This window comes from Rhodotorula graminis, assembly GCF_001329695.1.
Source record: "Rhodotorula graminis WP1 unplaced genomic scaffold RHOBAscaffold_2, whole genome shotgun sequence".
Classification (NCBI taxonomy): domain Eukaryota; kingdom Fungi; phylum Basidiomycota; class Microbotryomycetes; order Sporidiobolales; family Sporidiobolaceae; genus Rhodotorula; species Rhodotorula graminis.
In genome coordinates, this window is record NW_017264929.1 from 1369968 (window position 1) to 1387165 (window position 17198).

Consider the following 17198-nt stretch of genomic DNA (forward strand, 5'->3'; position numbering starts at 1 on the left):
TGGGAGCGAGCCGACGAGCGAGGCTGGCGCTCCTCTTCAACCGCGAACAACTCCTCTCGCCTGGCCGCCGAGGTCAGGGGACTGGCCTTGACTATCGCGTGACTCGTCTGGCTCTGTGCAGTGCGGACCCTCTACAAACTAGACGACGGCCGCCACCCTCCTCGTCCCCTGACCGAGACGCAGCGGCTCCCTCTGGTCCCGCCCGCCATCCTCGTCATCGCTGTCTACGCCGACCTCGCCCAGCTCAAACACCGACTGCGGGCTCACGTCCTCGCTCTGGCGATCGGCCGGGAGCGAGACGTACCCTCCCGCTCGACCCCCTCCCGACCCGCCGGCCGACCTCGAGGCAGGCGACGAGCCCGACGAGCCCGAGCTGCCGACGCCGCGACCACCGCTGCTCCCGCTGCTCGTGCTCCGACTGAGCGCGAGCGCGCCGCCCTTCTCCTCGCCCTCGCCCGGCGCGCCCGGCCCGAGGCGCCGCAGCATGCGCTCGCCGTACTCGGTCCAGTTGTCGCCGTCGCGGATGGTGAAAAACAGGCGCTCGTAGCCGTTGGTGAGGGCGTTGGCGTAGTGGGCGCGGTCGAGCTTGCGCAGGCGGACCCGCTCGAACAGGGTGAACGAGACGAGCGAGTAGAAGGTGCCGCAGATGAGGTCGATCGCGAACTGCAGGTCCGGGAGAAGAGGGTGTGTCAATATTGATACCGTGCAAGGACGCCCAATACGAACGACCCGGCGAGAAGTGGGCTGAGCGCCGACCTCGAGCCGAGTCGACGAGAGAAACCGCCCGACGCACGTGGTGGTGAAAGTACTGCGTCGACCAGAACATGATGCCGCAGTAGATCCACATGAAGGCGAGCCCGCGATACCCTTTGCTGTACCGACACACGAAGAGGCAGCAGCAGATGGCCGTCGCGGCGTGGAGCGACGGGATGGCGCCGAACACGACGGGGCCCTTGCCGAACGCCTTGGCGTAGATGTGCGCTGCGGCGAGGGGAGGACGGGAGCAGGCGAGGAGGGTCAGGGACGGGCGACGAGAGGGGGAGGAAGAGGGAGAGGGAGAGGACGCACTGCCGAGAATCGTGTCGACCCGGACCAGGCCAGCCGGGTTGCCGGGGTACGTGTAGTCAGGCTGCGCCGCATCGATGCCGTACACGTCGTAGCTGCGCGCAAGAGACCTGTCAGTCGGAGAGTGGACGAGGGGAACGAGGGAGAGCGAGAGAGAGAGAGAGCGAGGAGGACGCACAACCAAGGAGCCGCGTTCGGGAACACGAGGTGCGTCGCCAAGCCTGCGAGGTTCTGCGCGCCGAGCGTCCACCCAAACGTGCTCGCCGCACCCTGCGACCCAAAGCCCCAGATCCACCAGCCGGCGACGATAGGCGACGCAAAGTGGAGCGCGCCGTACGTGCTGAACGCGAGGAGGTCGAGCCGGTCCGACTGCGTGTCCGGCAAGAGTCAGGGCTGCCGACGGGGGCGTTCGAAGTAGAGGAAGAGGAGGGACGCACCGACTCGGCCGTGGCGCACAGCGCAGAGATGCAGAGCGCGGTCGGGAAGAGGAGGATGCTGACGGCGTAAGCTCGCCCTCGGCCGCGCTCGTCGCCCTCTTTGTCGCCGTCACCTGCGAGGCTCACGACGAGTTCAGTGTGATGTTGCTGGCAGAAAGGGAAAGAGGCACGACGCACCCCAGTAGTAGACGAGGCGGGCGAGCGGAATGAGCGAGATGGTGACGGCAATGACGCCGCCCGGCGAGAGGAGCAGGCGGTTAAGTGTAGGCAAGAGGTCGATATGTATCTGCGGGCCGGTGCGACAAGGTCAGTCGAAGGCGCAGAGGAGGGCTCGCCGCTTTTGAGCGACGAGCGGACGGTTGCGCCGAGACGGCTTGGCAGAGAGAGAGAGGAGGGAGGTGGACGCACAGGTGGACGGATGCTGTCGGGGATGTGCTTGGCCTGCTTGAAGAGGAACGTCCACAAGAAGGGAGGGAACGCGCCGACTGCGAAGGGGAGGAGGGAGGGTGCCAAGTCGCGTGCGCTCGAGGGTCAGCTCGACGAGGTCTGAGGGCGAGCGGTCGCGAGGGGGGAGAAAGGGGGACGGACCGAGGACGGTCCACAGGCGGTAGGGGACGGAAGCGCCGTTCAAGAGGACCCAGCGGCAGTGGAGGAGGAAGGCGCCGACGAGCGAGAGGATGGCGCCGAGGCGGACCCGGCGGAGTGGGAGGAGAGATCGGGGCGAGGCGTGCGAGGCGGTCGACGAGTCGCGCATGGTGCGTTGGGGGACCGTGGTGGCCCTGGTCGAGGCGCAAGAGGGTGTACGGCGGCTGTCGCTGGGCGAGAAGACTGGGTCGGCGATGAAGACGGCGGCGCGACCTCGCGGGTTGGAGCTTGGCTAAGACGGCGAGGTGCGAGGGGCCGGGTGTGGCTGGCGGTGGTGGTGGTGGTGGTGGTGCTCGTGGCCTCGACCAGGGCGGCGCTGGTGGACGGGCAGGCGAGGGCGAGCGAGGTGCCGACCTTGCGGCTCCCTCCCTCTCGCTCGCTCCGCCCGACGCCCGCGTCTCACTCTCCGAGGCGGGCTACCTGCAAGCTATACTGCCGTCTCAGGCTGTCACTCGCACGGTCGCGCTCGTCCCGGACCCAGCCGGTGACACGTCGCCTTTCGGCCGTGAAGGCGCGCGCGTCGCTCAACGCGGCGCGCTCTCTTGCTCCTCCACACGCACTCGCTGCACGTCGAGCTCGCCAGCACCGTACCATGGCCAGTCGCACCGCCGCCCAGCTGCCCGCGACCGCCCAGTGGTACCCGCTCAAGGACAACGCCGTCCTCCCCGCCCCGCTCGCCCGCGACCCTCTCGACCCGTCCTGCTACAGCTACGACCCGCACACCGGCGCACTCGTCGCACCACTCGACCCGAACAAGCCCTTTGTCGCCCACCACCCCGACTTTGTCGCCCTCCTCGGCCCCAACCCGTCCCTCGACCTCGTCGCCGCCCACGACGACTACCCGCTCTTCCACGAGGCCGGTATCTGGCTCAACGAGACCAACGAGGTCGTCTTCACCGCCAACTGCAACCCCGACTTCCGCAACCCGCTCGGCAAGCTCCGCCTCGACGGCTCTCGCCCGCTCGCCAGCAGCTGGGACGTCGTCGAGCCCCAGCCCGCACCGGGCACCCAGCCCTCGGTCGTCGCCATCAACGGCGGCACCCTCTTTGGCGACAACCTCCTCCTGTGCTGCCAGGGCACCGACGCCGTCCCCTCGTCCCTCTCGCTCGTGTCGCCCTCGCCGCCCCACACCTCGCGCCCGATCCTCAACAACCTCCACGGCCGCCCGTTCAACGCCATCAACGACGTCGTCGTCCTCCCGCCGTTCCCGCACCCGACCGACCGCGTCGACCTGCACGGCGAGGCCGCGACGACCATCTGGTTCACCGACCCGACGTGCGTCCCCTTTTTCTGTCCCTTGATCGAGGGGCGCGGAGCCACTCACCTCGAGCCCTCTCTCGCGCCACAGGTACGCCTACATGCAGCGTTCGCCCGGGTACAAAAACCACCCGCCACAGCTCCCGAACCAGGTCTACTGCTTCTCGCCCGCGACGGGCGAGGTGCGCTGCGTCGCCGACGGCTTCGCCATGCCCAATGGAAGTGAGTCGCAATCCCTCCCTCGCTGTCGATCGACCGGTCATGACGGTGTCGTGCGGCGGCGGCGGCATGATGGCTCGCGAGGGATGCGCTCGAGGACGAGAAGCCGACGCTCACTTTCTGCCCGCGCGCAACAGTCTGCTTCAACCACGCCGGGTCGCTCTGCTACATCACCGACACGGGCATGGTGCGTCCATCTTTCTCGCTCTTTTCCGCACGGCCGACCCCTCCTCCCGCCCCGAGCCACCTTCCTCTCGCGCGCCCCTCACTCACGCTCTCTGCCGCCCACACAGATCGCCGGCGACGGCTCAATCCATCCGCAGCGCCCGTCGACCATCTACGTGTACGACGTCGTGCGTCCTGATCCTGCGCGAGGCGAGGACGAGCATTGGGGACCGCGGCTCGAGGGCAGGAGGGTGTTCGCCTACGTCGACTGCGGCGTGCCGTGCGTCCGACCTTTCTCTCTCTCTCTTTCGGCTCGAGCACCTCGTATCAGGACTCTCAATGACTCATGCCGATGAGCGCGCAGGGACGGCATCAAGACGGACAAGGCGGGCAACGTCTACTCGGGCGTGGGCGACGGCGTTGCTGCGCGTCCTCCTCCTCTCCCCTCCCATCCGCTCCTTTCGCTCCAGGCCCTCGCACTGACACGCAACACTCTTTTTGCAGATCTGGAACCAGCACGGCACCCTCCTCGGCAAGATCACCCTCTTCCCCTCGTCGCCCGCCGCCGTCGTCCTCCCCTCGTCCCTCCCTCTCGCCGCCGCCGCCAAGCCTAAGACGCGCTACTGCGCCAACTTTTGCCTGTGCCCGGGAGGGAGGCTGTGCATCCTGGCCGAGGACAGAGTGTACGTCGCGCGGCTCGACGAGGGCAAGGTCAGCGGGAGCTTGCTGCCGGAGCGAGCTTGAGCTCGATGAGCGGCGAGGGCGAGTTCAACGAGTGCCGAGGGACGTAGAGAGTCGTTTGATAGAGCTTTGTGCAACGTTCAGACCTTTCTCGAGCGTCCTGTCCGCCTCTCGAGAGACAAGCGAGTTTGGGAAGCTCACCATCTTGCACTCACGGTTTCTGTCGACGCTTCTCTCGCTTCTCAGGGTTCTCAAAGTTCTCAAAGTACGTTGGTATGGCAAGAGGTTGACGACGACAAAAGAGGCGAGGCCGTACGCTCGAGCCCCGTCCTGGCTCCTCCTCGCCTTCACCTCGCCCTCGAAAGCCCGGGCGAGTCCCCCGCGTTCGCCACCTGCTCGAGGCGCAGCCGCCACAGCCCCTCGTGCTCGCTCAGTCCGCCCGTCTCGCCGCTCCGCCTCGCCCGCTCAAAGTCGCTCGCCCAGCGCCGCCTCACCACGCGCTCCCACTCGCCGAGTGCTCACCACAGCCCGCCGCGGCCGAGCACCTCGCCCGCGTCATGTGCGACGGCGAGAGCTTGCCGCAGGCGGCGAGGGAGGGCCGAACGCGGCTGGCGCAGGATCGAGGGGTGCAGGTACTGCGTCGACGCGGGCGAGGAGGGCGCGAGATCGGCGGCGAGAGGGAGCGGGACGTGGCGCTCGTGGCCCGAGGTCAGGTGGAAACCTTCTGCGGAAGAGACGGGCAAGACGCATCAGGACTTGGGCGGATGAGGCGGCGAGAGGCCCGAGAGAGAAGGAAACGCGAGATGGGAGACGGACCGTGCTGGGACGCGGCACCCAAGGGCGCAGAGGGCGACGCCGATACCGACGCGAGGTAATGAAAGTCGAGGGCGACGAACGGCGCGACTTGATCGACGAGCCAATGGAGCGAGAGGTCGGAAAGGTCGTGAGGGGTGTAACCGCCGCCGATGTCTGCGGTCCCGCAACGAGTCAGTTCGGTCGGCGTCGAGCGGGCTCATAGAGAGACAGAGAGAGTCGAACGCACCTCCGTGACAGCCCGAGAACCACACCTGCACGAGCTCCTGCCCTCGCCGGACGCTGTCGAGCTCTTGCTCGAACACGATGGCCTCGTACGGCGCTCGTCGCTCGTTGAGCGCAAGGGCCTGGAAGACGTGCTCGACTGTCGGCTCGAGGAGCTCGTCGAGGGTCGAGAAGGGCGTGAGGCTGGATGTCGAGGCCGGGTCGGCGGAGAAGTGAGGGAGCTGAAGGAGGGGGACCTGCGCGACAATGCGAGAAATGTCAGTGCTGCCTCGGGCCACGACCGCATTGAGTCGGGATGACGCACACACTCAAAGACGCCGAGCACCTTGACGAGGAAGCCGCCGGGCCGCGCCGCTTTCTGCGCCTCGACGAAGGGCGCCACCTCGTTCAGGAGCTCGACTCGGCGCGCCTCGTTGCGCCGGCACCTGCTCGTCCCCTGCACGATCGGGAGGCACAGCGCGTTGAAGAGGGCGGGAAAGAGGTGAAGGTTGGTCTTGGGGTCGAGGATGCCGACAAGGTCGACGAGTGCGAGGACGAGGCGGACGAGGTAGGCGCCGCGCGAGAAGCCGAAAAGGAGGACCTGCACGAGAGTCAGCTCCATGGCGGCGAGAGAGTGAGAGAGTGAAGAGGGGACACACCTCGTCGCCTGCACGAAAGTTGCGCGAGAGGAAGTCGTACGCCTGTCGGACCTGGTCGAGGAGGCCGTCGCCCAGCGCGCCCTGCGGTCTCGGCATGCGTGAGCTCGCTGTAGGCGTCTTGGGCGGAGGAAGAGAGAGGGCGCGCACCGTCAAGGCACCCTCGAGCGTCGCCTCGCCCGTGCCGAGCCCGGGCAGGTACAGCGACACCTGCTCGCACCCTGACCCTCGCTCGTCGCGGAGCTTGATGGCGTTGGCGAGGCGGGTGACGTTGGTGAGCATGACGGTGCGGGTCTGGAAGAGGGCGGACTCCCATCTGTGAGGTGCGAGAGCGGTGAGTGAGGGGCGCAGGCGGGAGGAAGAGAGGACGCACGTTCCGTCGCAGCACACGACGATGCGGCGCATGCTGGTAGCGAGAAGCAGAGGCGAGCAGTGAAGGACGGAGCCGGACCAGGCCAAGCTGGGCGGACACCGAGACGGAGAGTCCGCGGCGACGCGGCGAGGAGCGAGCAGGAGGAAAGGGGGAGCGAGCTGAAGCTGGGAGAGCGTGTGGCTGCCGGTGCGGCTCCTGCCGAGGCCCACAGAGATGCCCCTAGTGCACCACAGTACGCTCGTCGACGAGGGAAAGCCGCGGCCAGCCTCCATCTCGTCGTCGTCGTCCTCCCGGCTCGGGTCTCCGCTCGTCGCTCCCCTCGCTGAGCAAGGACGAGGCCCACCATGGCCGACTCTTCGTTCGCCCACGCCCTCTCGGTATGGAAAGGTGCGCCCCGCCCTCTCTCTCCCGCTCGTCCTCGTCGAGCTGAACCCCCACACTGCGCGCACTCGCAGCCATCAACCTCCAAGACCTGCAGCGCACCATGGACGCCCAGGGCCTCGAGATTGTCGACGGCTCAAAGGAGAACCTCGTCGGCCGCAAGACCCTCGCAGAGCGCACTCGAGGTCCGTCGCATCCCGCCTCTACTCGCTCGTCGACGACCTCTCTCCCTCGTACCGCGGGCTGGTCGGCCTTGATCCACGCGACTGACTCTCTTGCTACGTCCCGCAGAGTTCAAGAAGGTGCCAGACGACGACAAGGGCCCGGTCTTCAAGACGCTCCTCAAGGGTGCGTCCAGCCGTCACCCGGGTTCATCATCGCGCACGCAGAGCTGACCCTCCTCCCGCACCCGCAGCGTACCAGGGCGAGATCGACAACCTGACGCGCCGCGGCAAGGTCGCCGAGAATGCCTTCCTCAGCGTCTACAAGCTCCTCGCCGAGGCTCCCGACCCGTACCCTCTCCTCGATGCCGCTGTCGTGCGTCCCGCTCTCTCGTCTGCCTCCACGTGGGCCACCCTGATGACGTGCCCCCTTCGCAGGACCAAACCGCTCGCGCTTCCGAGGCCAAGCTGCTCGAGTCGGAACTCGCGCGCGCCAAGGACGAGATCTCGGCCCTCAAGCAGCAGCTCGTCGAGTCGCAGCAGGTCGAGAAGGAGCGCAAGAAGCTCGCCGACAAGGTCGAGCGCCTCGAGGGCAGGGTGCGTCCTCGCTCTCCTTCCTCGACCCGTCGCCCCCGTCGAGATCCGGGACTGACTTGCCCGGCCTGGGACAGATGGACGACCTGATCCAGGACAAGGTCGCCAACAAGGAGGCCGAGCTTCACGCGACGTACGACGAGCGCCTGCGCAACTATGACGAGCGGTGCGTCCCCTCCCTCACTCCATTTTCGACCTCACGCACTGACGCCTCGTCGCCGACGTGGCCCACAGCGAGAAGGACCTTCAGCGCCAGGTCAGCGTCGCTCGCTCGCAGCTGCGTGAGCTGCGTACCACGGCCGACTCGAACCAGGCGCGCCTGTTCGACCACTCGCAGCGGCAAGGTGCGTCCTCCCTCTTATTCTCTCTCTTACTCTCGGCGGCCTTTCCTGACGATCTCGCTCCCCCGCAGACCAGGAGACGGTTGCTCGCCTCGCCGAGGCCGACCTCATCGCCGAGGACCTCGAGCGGGCCAACGCGCGCGTCGCCGAGGTCGAGCGGAGGAACGAGAAGTTGCGGGCCGAGATCGAGGCGGTGCGCAGTGGGAGCGAGAGCGCCGACCGGTACGCTCTACCTCACACTCTCTCTCTCCTTCTCGTTCAGCGCCGAGAGCAGGAGAACTGACGCTCTTCCACCTCGCAGGGTCGAAGCGCTCGAGGCGCAAGTGTCGGACCTGCAGACCGAGGCGTCGCGCCTCATGCGCTCGCTCGAGGCGCAGAAGGACGCGTTCGAGACGGAGCGTGCCGAGCTCGTCAAGCGCGTCGAGGCGTTCGAGCGCGACCAGCAGGTGCTCAACGCCGAGATCGACCAGGCGCGGGCCAAGATCAAGCAGTTTGCCGACTACGACGAGGTCAAGCGCGAGCTCGAGATCATGAAGGTGCGCCTCGAACGTGTCTCTGTTCCTCCTCGAGCGAGCTCGTCGCCTGACACCTCTTACTCGCCGCGCAGTACGTCGAATTCGCCGGCATGGACCTCGACGACCTCGCGCCCGACTCGTCGTCGTCCGTCTCGGACCTCATCCTCCCTCGCCTCCCCGACCCGAACGCGTCCAAGGCCAACGCCGCCTCGCGCCCGGCGCCGCTCGAGAACCTCCTCATGGCCAAGAACCGCAAGCTGCAGGACGAGGTGACGGCGCTCCGGGTCGCGCACGACGAGCTCGCCCAGGCGCACGAGCAGGCCGCGAGCGAGTGCGAGGCGCTCCAGGCGCGGTTGGACGAGCAGAAGAAGCTCAACGACCGGCTCGAGAACGACCTCGTGCGGGTCAACGGCGGCGGTGCGGGAGGAGGAGGGGGAGGGGTGGGCGGCGGTGGGGCGGGCGCAGGCGGGCAGGGACAGGGTGCGGGGCAAGGAGGGAGCGCGGCGAGGGACGACCCGCTCGCGGGGCTGCAGCTCGGCAAGAAGGTGCGCTCCCTGTCCTTTCTTCCTCGGCGGCCAGGCGCGCGGTCCTGACGCCTTTTTCTTCCTTTCGCAGTCGCTCGATGGACCCGTGCAGGCAGCGCCGTTCCAGAGCTCGGCAGAGACGTCCATCCTGCCGATCATCACGTCGCAGCGCGACCGCTTCCGGCAGCGCAACGGCGAGCTCGAGGAGGTGCGCCCGACCGCTCCCTTCCTCCTCTCCCACCTTTTCCTGACTGACGCTTTGCCCTCACACTCCTCGCTCGTCCGCTCGCCTACCTGCAGGAGCTGCGCCGTCAGTTCAACACGATCTCGGAGCTGCGCGCCGAGATCAAGACGCTCCAGACCGACAACCTCAAGCTGTACGAGAAGGTCCGCTACCTGCAGTCGTACCGCGACGATGCGGGCGCGATGGCGGCGAGGGCCCAGGCCGGGTTCAGCAACGTCGTGCGCGGCGACGAGGAGCTCGGCAAGTACCACAGCAAGTACGAGGAGAGCATGAACCCGTTCGAGGCGTTCCGAGGCCGAGTGCGTCCCCTCTTTCTCTCTCTTTCTCGACTCGACGATGTACAGGGGTTTGGCGACTGACTCGCTCGTCGTCGCAGGAACGAGGGCGCGCCATGCACTCGCTCAACCCGCTCGAGAAGGTCCTCCTCTCCCTGTCGACCGTCGTCCTCTCGAATCGCCTCACGCGCAACCTCTTTGTCCTGTACGCCCTCGGGCTCCACTTCTTTGTCCTCTCGACGCTGTACAAGTATACCCAGGCGAGCGAGGGCGCAGAACCCGTCGTCATCCCGCCCATCGTCTGAAACCTCGAGGGTCGTCTTTTCTCTCCCTCGGACCAGGTTCTCGGGCTCTCTTTGGTCGCGAGACGAGTCGTGCAACTGCAGTATGTCATCATTGCACAGAGTCTGAGAGCGCGAGAACGTCTGCTCGTCGATGTCCAGGCCGCTAGAACTGGACGAGGCTGCCCAGGGCGAAAGCGCTCGAGGCGGTAGCGCCCGCGATGTGTCGTGTTGCTGCGATGCCCTGCCTGAAGCTGCCGTCAGGCGCCCCGAGGCGCCCTCGCACCCGCTGCACGCCCGAGTACACCCTGCGGCCGAGGCTTGCGGCGGGCGCGACAGGCGGCAGGATGGGCGTGAGGAGCGCGAGACCGGCGTCGCCCGCATGCAAGTCCGTCCGAAGAGAGGTGAAGAGAGCGTCGAACGGCGTGACGAAGACCCAGTGCTCGTTGCCGCCCTGGACGGTGCCGAGGATCCGGAAGTGGACGCGCAAGTCGCGCACGTTGGGCGCCGAGTCCTTCTCGGGCGGCGTATTGGTGTAGACTGCAGAGTTCCACGAACGTTCAGTACACGAGGATCGCGAGAGAGGACGGAAGAGGGAAAGGGAAAGCGAGACGACGTACTCGGCAAGCCGCAGAAACGGCCAAAGTTGACGACGCCGTCGCCCGAGGTGCGCAGGACGCGCAGCTCGATCGAGTACTTGCCCGACGCGACGAGCTCTGTAGCGTGTCGGCGAGAGGGATTCAGCAGCCACCCGCAGGGAGGGGAAAGGAGGAGGAGGACGCACCGAAAATGGCGTACTCGGCGCCAGTCCAGGTCCAGCACAGGCGGCCGAAGAAGTGCAGCGGATGCGCGCCCGGGAAAGGGCTCGAGACGAGCAATTCTGCGCCCTGCGGACCGAGGAGGTGAGTCAGGGGTGCGTAGAAGGAGAGGGGGTCCGAGCCCGAGCGCGAGGACGCACCTGCTTGTAGTCCTGCTTGAGCTGCGCCCGCATCGTGCCGACCTCGCGCTCCCACACGACGCCCGGCCGAGAGCGCGCTACGACCTCGTGAGCTGGCGCGCCGATGTGCAGCTCGACGAGCGCGAGAACCGCCTTGAGCGCCGCGCACAGCGCGACCTGGTCGTGCCGAGGAACGTCGGCCTCGTTCAGCGACTCGTACGCCTCGTGGCTGCAACGTCGTCGTCAGTCTACATCGCTCGTGCGGCGTGTAGAGAAAAGAGAGAGCGAGGCGCACCTCTCGAGCCGTGTCCCGGCGGGCAAGAGCGGCGACGGTCGTGCACGGACCCACGTCGCCGGGGACGAGCCGTCGTTGCGCCAAACGAGTCGCGGCATGTCGGACGCCGGTTGCGGCGGCGGGCGGCCGACGTTGGCGAGCGCGCCGTCGACGAGCTGCAGCGCGATGACGTGGTGCCCGAGGCGAAGGTCGATGGCAGGGTGAACCGCTCGGCGGGCGTCGGCGACGGCGGACGACGTCGAGTCGTGGCTCGATGAGCGGCGGCGAGTCGAGTCGTAGAAGACGATCAGACCGGCTGCGAAAGCTGGGCGAACGGGCTCGTCGAGCGGCGCTGTGCGCAAGCAAGAGAAAGTCAGTCTGAGTCGGGGACGTCGAGGGAAGGGTCCGTGCGGCGACTCACTCGGCCTGACGACAAGCACCATACTCGTGGTGGACTCGTCGGCATCGACTCGTTGGCGGTGCATGGCGTTGTGCACGAGCTCGTCGAGCCGGCCCGGCTCGCTGGAGACGAGCTGCCGAAGCGCGTCGACACCGTCTCGTGCGATACCGACCCTGAGCAGCCTGGCATGCTCGTCCAGGCTCGTGACGGCGAACCTGCTTGAGGGCTGGTCGGGAGAGCGGTAGTGCCGAGCTGAACGCGGGCCAACATAGGCGGGCTCGGCAGCGGGCGGACTTGTCGAAGTCGAGCTAGCTCGACGGCGCGAGCTGCCCGGGATCTTGCGGCGGTCGACGATGGACGCCATGGCGAGCAAAATAGCTGAGCGCAAAGCGCCGTAGGATTCGAGCGCAGCAGCAGCAGCGTCGACCAGCGGTTGTAGAATGCGGACCCGCGGAGAGTCCGCTCGGACGGCGCGAGCGACAGGACGTCCGCCGGACAGGAGTCGAGGAACGCCGGTGCAGGTGCTCGGCCGAGACCAAGAGGCTCAGCGATCGAGAAGGTCGGGGCCGAGGAGCGGGGGGCTGGGACGAGGGAGAGGGGAGCGCGAGAGGCAACTTGGGAAGGCCGCCTCGTAGATGACGTGGCGAGCTGCACACGTTGCAAAGCGAGAAGAGGCGGACAGGACAGGTACGACAAAAGGTGAAAGACGAAGGGGTACACAGAGGGACACACACACGCGCTCACAGCTTGACGAGCTCCTCCTCGACCTCGTCGTCCGACTTGGTCGGCGACCTTGCGGCCGCACCGTCGACCTCGCCCAGACCCGCCGCGGCTCTGAGCACCGCACCGCTCGTGCCGAACGCGAGCGTCGACTGCTTGAAGCCGGCGCCGTCGACTGCCGCCCCTCCTCCTTCCGTCCTCGCCCTCTTGGCCTCGCGCCCCGTACCGTCCGCCTCCCTCTCCCTCTTGAGCGCGCTCTCCTCCTCCTCGCTGAACCCGAACGCGCCTGCGCCCGTCTGGCCCCTCGCGCCGCGCAACTGGTGCGTGAGCGAGTGCGTGAGCGCCGTGAGGAGGTTCTTGGCGACGAGACGCTCGACGGCGAGCCCTTTGCGGGCGTCGGCGCGCAGGCGGCTGTCGATAGCGCTCAGGTGCGAGATGATGGCGTCGAGGTTCTGGCGCTCGAGCAGGCGCGACGGCGAGGTGACGAGCGGGACGTCGAGCGAGGTGAGGGCGACAAAGAGGATGCGGGTGCAGTCGGCGAGAGCGAGGTCGCGGGCGGTCGACGCGCCGCTCTCGGCGGTGAGAGAGCGACGGTGCAGGGGGGACTTGTCGGGGAGAGCGTCGAGGAGGCTGAGGACGTTGGCGAGGGTGGACGGGCTAAGGCCGCCGACGGGCGTGACGATGTCGGCGCCGTCGACGCCCGAGAGGAAAGCCCACGCGAGCCAGCGACGCAGGCCCTTGTTTGCCTCGCCGGTGTGCGGGATGGCCTGCAAGACGGCGAGATGCAGGGCGGGTCGGCTGTCGCCGTAGATGTTCACGAGGCTGACGAGGAGGGCGACACGCTGCAGGAGAGATCGGCCGTCAGGGCTGCGCCACTACGACAAGGCGAGACGAGGAGAGAGATAGGGACGTACGGAGTCGTCGGACAAAGATGCGAGCAGGCTCTGCAGCGCACGACCGAGCGTCGAGCGCGACGACGCCGACGACTGGTCGAGCATGAGCCCGATGACGGCAAGGCTCAGCGTCTTGAGGTCGCCATCGCTGAAGAGACACGACCTGCGGGCGGTGTACCCAGGTGAGCAAGGCGCTGCGATGAAGGAGGGAAGGGGAACGAGCGACGCACGAGGTCCCGCTCAGAATCTGCAAGATCGAGCTCCACCGGTCGATGATCTCGCGGCGCTCGCTCTCGCCGACAGCGAGAGTCGAGTCCTCGCCGTCGCCGACCTTGCCGCTCGCCGCCTCGTCCTCGTCCATCGCCTGCAGACCGTCCTCAGCCGCGCCTTCCTCCTTCCACGCACCGAGGAGCGTCAAGCGCTCGCCGAGGTACCCGGCGCCGACGAGGAGGGAGGTACCGTCAGGCGAGGTGTGCGAGACGATGCGGCGGAGCAAGGAGAGGAGGCGGTCGGCGAGCAAGGTCGAAGTCGACGGGTGCGTGACTGCGCGAGCGGGCGATGTCGAGCGGTTAGGACGGCTGGCTCGTGGAAGGAGAGCGAGGGAGAGAGGACGCACTGGCAGTCGTGAGCCACTGAGCGACGACGCGGTCGTCCTCGGCGGAGCCGTTCGGGCGGATATTCGAGTACAGGGTGAACGCCGAGGGGAACGAGCGCGGGTCCTTGACGGCGTCTGCGCAGCACGAGGAGGGGAAGGATGTCAGGCAGGTCATTGGGCACGAGGTGGACGAACGAGAGGGAGCGCGAGAGACGCACCCTTGAGCGCCTGCGCGACCTTGCCCCTCCAGCCCTCGCCCTGCCACTCGCCCGTCTCGAGCTGCGGCATCCTCGTCTCCCTCGTGGGCAACACCCTCCTGCGCTCCATCTCCTCGACCGTCTCGCCCCTGCCGGCCCTCAGGCGCTCGGCGCCGCGCTCCTCGAGCAGGACGCGCTCGACGGCCTGGGCCCGCTTGGACGCCGCTGCGCGTGACGGCGCCGGCAGGTCGTCGTCGTCCGTGTCGTCGCCGTGCTTGAGGGCGCGCGAGACGAGCGAGGTGTCGAGAGGAGGGAGCGAGTCGTCGGATCGGTTGTCGAGGTCCTGCGAGGAGGGTCAACGAGGTCAGTCTCGCGGCCGGCAGGACGACGATCTGACACAGCAAGACAGGAAGAGAGGGGACGCACATCATCGTCCAGCCCGGCGTCATCGTCGCCCTTGTCGAGCTCCCTCCCCCACGCCTCGAGCCACTCTGCGCCGCGGCCCTTCTTGTCCTTGGCCTCGCGCTCGGCGACGATCCGGCGCACCTTCTCGTCGAGGCCGGTCGTGCGGATGAGGTTGAGCGAGGCGGGCACGGGCACGCCCGAGCCCTGCTTCGACGTCGAGGCCGAGGCGCGAGCGGGCGTCGCAGCCGATGCCGCGGTCGAGGTAGAGTAGCGGTCGGGCTGACGGCGCGCGCGCGACGAGTGGCGGCGCTCGTCGTCGTCGTCGTGCATGCCCTTGACGAGCGGCGGCGAGACGGTCGTCTTGGCCGTGTGCGGGCTCGTGACGTTCGAGGCCGAGGGCGCGTCGACGATGCCGGCGACGACGTTGGCCTCGCGCTTGGCCCGCGCCGCGGCGAGGAGCGCCGCAAAGTCGTCGGCGTCCGAGTCGTCGCCGGCGTCAGATGCCGACGAGGACGACGAGCTCGAGCTCGACCTGCCCTCGACCGCGTCCTCCATGTCCCGCCTGGCCTTCTTGGCCGGGCTCGGGCTCCCTGCGCCCTCGCCCTCCTCGCCGTCGCTGCCGCTCGAGCCCTCGTCCTCGTTGACGAACGCGTCCCACTCACTCGTCGCCGCGTCGCGCTCCTGCCGCCGCGTCCACTCGCGCGCGTGGCCGGTCCCGCGCTCGCCCGGCGGCGCCGTGCGACTGAGCGCTTTGCGCCTCGCCGACGCCGACACGGACGCCGACGCCGAGGCTGCTGACGGGGCGGCGAGGCTGCGCGCGCGCGTCGACTGAGCCCGGCGCCGGATCGGCGGGATGACGATCTCGAACGGCTGGCCCTTGCGGCGGCTCGTGCCCGTGCCCGAGCCCGTCGCCGTCGAGGCGTGCGTGAAGCGAGGCTTTTGCGGCGTCGGCGCGAGGGACGAGAGCGGCGAGCCGCTCGGGGTGCGGATGAGCTGCGGGCCGGTGCGCTGCGGCGGATGCTGGGGCGTGCGAGGCGGGACGGCGCGCAGTGCTGAGGCTGTGAGCTTGCTCGAGGATGCGGTTGGAGGTGCGGGTGCGGCGGTCGAGGCCGAGGCGGTCGAGGGCGAGTCGCCGCCGCCGCTCGCGGTGCGGGCCGAGGGCATCTTGGCGATGGGGCGTGGCGTCGACGGCGCGGCGGCTGGGGCGTGACGAGGCGACAACATGGCGCTCGCAGCCGGGTCGGGTGCGGGAAGGCGAGTCGAGGTGGTGGTGGAAGAGGAAGAGGCGACAGGGGAGCGGAGCCCGGCAGCCGCGCTCGGTCCGGCACCTCCGCGGACACTCCGCGCCGGCGAGATCGGCACCTCGACGACGACGTGGCGCGACGACGACGATGACTGCGACAGCGAGCGCACCCGCTTGTGCGACGGCGACGCGGCGGCGTCGTGGGCTCGCGTTCCTGCTCCACCACTCGCCACCGCCGCCGCCGCCGCCCCCGACCGCCCGACCGACGCTGCCACCGCGCCCACGGTCGCTCTCCTCGACGGCGTCACCGGCGCTCTCGACGCGGCGCGCGAGCCCGACGTACTCGCTCGCGCAGGCGACGGCGGCGGCGGCATGCGGTGAGCGTCGGTGCCCTCCCGCTCGCGGTCGGCAGCGGCGACGGCCGTGCGCGCGCGCACCGCCTTGGGCAGGCGCATGGAGCTCGTGCCACCGCCGTTGAGGACGAGTGCGGGCGGGACCTTGGGCTTGACGGGCGAGGGCGACGGGCCGAGGCCGGCGCTCGAGAGCGACTCGCGCTTGACGAGCGGCGAGCCGACGGGCGCTTTCGGCTTGGTCGCGGTCGAGGCCGAGGCGCGAGGGGTGAGCGAGTCGGTGCGACGAGATGCATCTGCGGCGCGCTGCTTGCCCTTGAGCGAGTACGACGCCGGGACGACGATGATCTCGCTGTCGGCGTCCGAGTCCGAGTGGCCGACGGTCGACGCGGCCGAGGGCGACGACGCGACGGTGAGGTCGAGCTCGTCTCGGCCGTTGGTGCCGCGGGTCCACTGGTACGTCTTGCGTTTGGTGCGCTGGTGCTGGTGCTCGAGCGAGGAAAGGGTGGCGGCCGACGTCGTCGAGCGGACGCGCTTGCGGGGCGACGAGCGCGCGAGGACCTCCTTGGCGAACGTCGAGCCGCCCTCGCCCTCGGACGACGAGTCGGGGATGACGATCGTCTTGTGCGCGCGCTTGGTCGCCGTCGTCGAGGGCGTCGCCTTGGCCTTGCCCTTGCCCTTGGGGTCGTGGGCCGGGACCGGGGTGGCAGAGGCGACCCTCGAGGCGCTGCGCTTGACGGGCGACGTGTTCTCGCGCTTGACGGTGACCGAGCCGGACGGGGTCGTGGCCATGCGTGGCGAAGCGCGGCGAGGCGGAGCTGCTGCCGAGGGAGCTGGGGCGGCTGCGGCGGCGGTGGAGGTGCTCCTCGTGGCGCGGTGCCGGGACGAGTCGGCGAGGGTAGAGGGGCCAGGCTCGAGGGCGCTGAGCGAGTGGGTGGTGCGGAGCGGGTCGCGGTGCTGGCGCGAGGACGAGGCCGAGGCGGCGGCGGCGGCGGGTGCGCGTGCGCGTGCTGGGGCGGGCGACGAGGAGGTTGGTGGTGCTGTGGCTGCACTGGATGGCCGCCCGAGCTGCGGCGAGCTGGAGAAGTAGGACAGGATCGAACCGCGACCTTGGACGGGGACGACGAGCGGGCGACCTCCTGGGCGGGGCTTGGACGACGTGGACGCGGCAGGTGGTGCCGGTGGCTGTGGTGCCATGTGCTGCCCTGTGCGTCCCTGGCCCGGTGCGCGGTGGTTGGGTCGCCTCGACGCGTCTCGAGCTGCATCGCGTCGACCTCTCTGCGCACGAGACGCAGCTCGTCGTCCTCACCGGGCAGAGCACAGCGCACTGTGAGCTTGTCATTACTAGCTGGA

The 17198-nt window shown here is 68.7% G+C and overlaps 6 protein-coding genes across 6 annotated transcripts; 2 read left to right on the forward strand and 4 right to left on the reverse strand.

Moving 5' to 3' along the window:
• Nucleotides 1-93: 93 nt before the first annotated feature.
• Nucleotides 94-2256, reverse strand: RHOBADRAFT_51587 (uncharacterized protein; the record flags this gene model as incomplete). The annotated part of the gene is made up of 8 exons (XM_018415914.1): nucleotides 94-663; nucleotides 794-981; nucleotides 1069-1160; nucleotides 1244-1434; nucleotides 1503-1615; nucleotides 1680-1788; nucleotides 1911-1987; nucleotides 2091-2256. 8 exons carry the CDS (start codon nucleotides 2254-2256, stop codon nucleotides 139-141), a joined length of 1461 nt encoding a protein of 486 aa, XP_018273823.1. The 3' UTR covers nucleotides 94-138.
• A 483-nt stretch (nucleotides 2257-2739) lies between these two features.
• RHOBADRAFT_51588 (uncharacterized protein) lies at nucleotides 2740-4623 on the forward strand (the record flags this gene model as incomplete). Its single annotated transcript, XM_018415915.1, has 6 exons — nucleotides 2740-3422; nucleotides 3496-3626; nucleotides 3761-3810; nucleotides 3917-4068; nucleotides 4153-4213; nucleotides 4293-4623. The coding sequence occupies 6 exons, from the start codon at nucleotides 2740-2742 to the stop codon at nucleotides 4530-4532; spliced, it is 1317 nt and encodes a 438-aa protein (XP_018273824.1). The 3' UTR covers nucleotides 4533-4623.
• Nucleotides 4624-4987: 364 nt separating this feature from the next.
• Nucleotides 4988-6547, reverse strand: RHOBADRAFT_41774 (uncharacterized protein; the record flags this gene model as incomplete). Its single annotated transcript, XM_018413944.1, has 7 exons — nucleotides 4988-5193; nucleotides 5286-5438; nucleotides 5512-5743; nucleotides 5812-6087; nucleotides 6146-6226; nucleotides 6293-6458; nucleotides 6516-6547. 7 exons carry the CDS (start codon nucleotides 6545-6547, stop codon nucleotides 4988-4990), a joined length of 1146 nt encoding a protein of 381 aa, XP_018273825.1.
• A 312-nt stretch (nucleotides 6548-6859) lies between these two features.
• RHOBADRAFT_51589 (uncharacterized protein) lies at nucleotides 6860-9949 on the forward strand (the record flags this gene model as incomplete). Its single annotated transcript, XM_018415916.1, has 13 exons — nucleotides 6860-6902; nucleotides 6971-7081; nucleotides 7188-7244; nucleotides 7312-7433; nucleotides 7496-7654; nucleotides 7729-7817; nucleotides 7886-7995; nucleotides 8064-8214; nucleotides 8294-8528; nucleotides 8600-9052; nucleotides 9123-9239; nucleotides 9332-9574; nucleotides 9652-9949. 13 exons carry the CDS (start codon nucleotides 6860-6862, stop codon nucleotides 9853-9855), a joined length of 2094 nt encoding a protein of 697 aa, XP_018273826.1. The 3' UTR covers nucleotides 9856-9949.
• A 48-nt stretch (nucleotides 9950-9997) lies between these two features.
• Nucleotides 9998-11806, reverse strand: RHOBADRAFT_41776 (uncharacterized protein; the record flags this gene model as incomplete). Its single annotated transcript, XM_018413945.1, has 6 exons — nucleotides 9998-10371; nucleotides 10452-10547; nucleotides 10616-10718; nucleotides 10790-10997; nucleotides 11064-11394; nucleotides 11464-11806. 6 exons carry the CDS (start codon nucleotides 11804-11806, stop codon nucleotides 9998-10000), a joined length of 1455 nt encoding a protein of 484 aa, XP_018273827.1.
• A 253-nt stretch (nucleotides 11807-12059) lies between these two features.
• On the reverse strand, nucleotides 12060-17042 carry RHOBADRAFT_51590 (uncharacterized protein; the record flags this gene model as incomplete). Its single annotated transcript, XM_018415917.1, has 6 exons — nucleotides 12060-13004; nucleotides 13077-13218; nucleotides 13286-13598; nucleotides 13672-13785; nucleotides 13869-14190; nucleotides 14274-17042. 6 exons carry the CDS (start codon nucleotides 17040-17042, stop codon nucleotides 12183-12185), a joined length of 4482 nt encoding a protein of 1493 aa, XP_018273828.1. The 3' UTR covers nucleotides 12060-12182.
• Nucleotides 17043-17198: the final 156 nt, after the last annotated feature.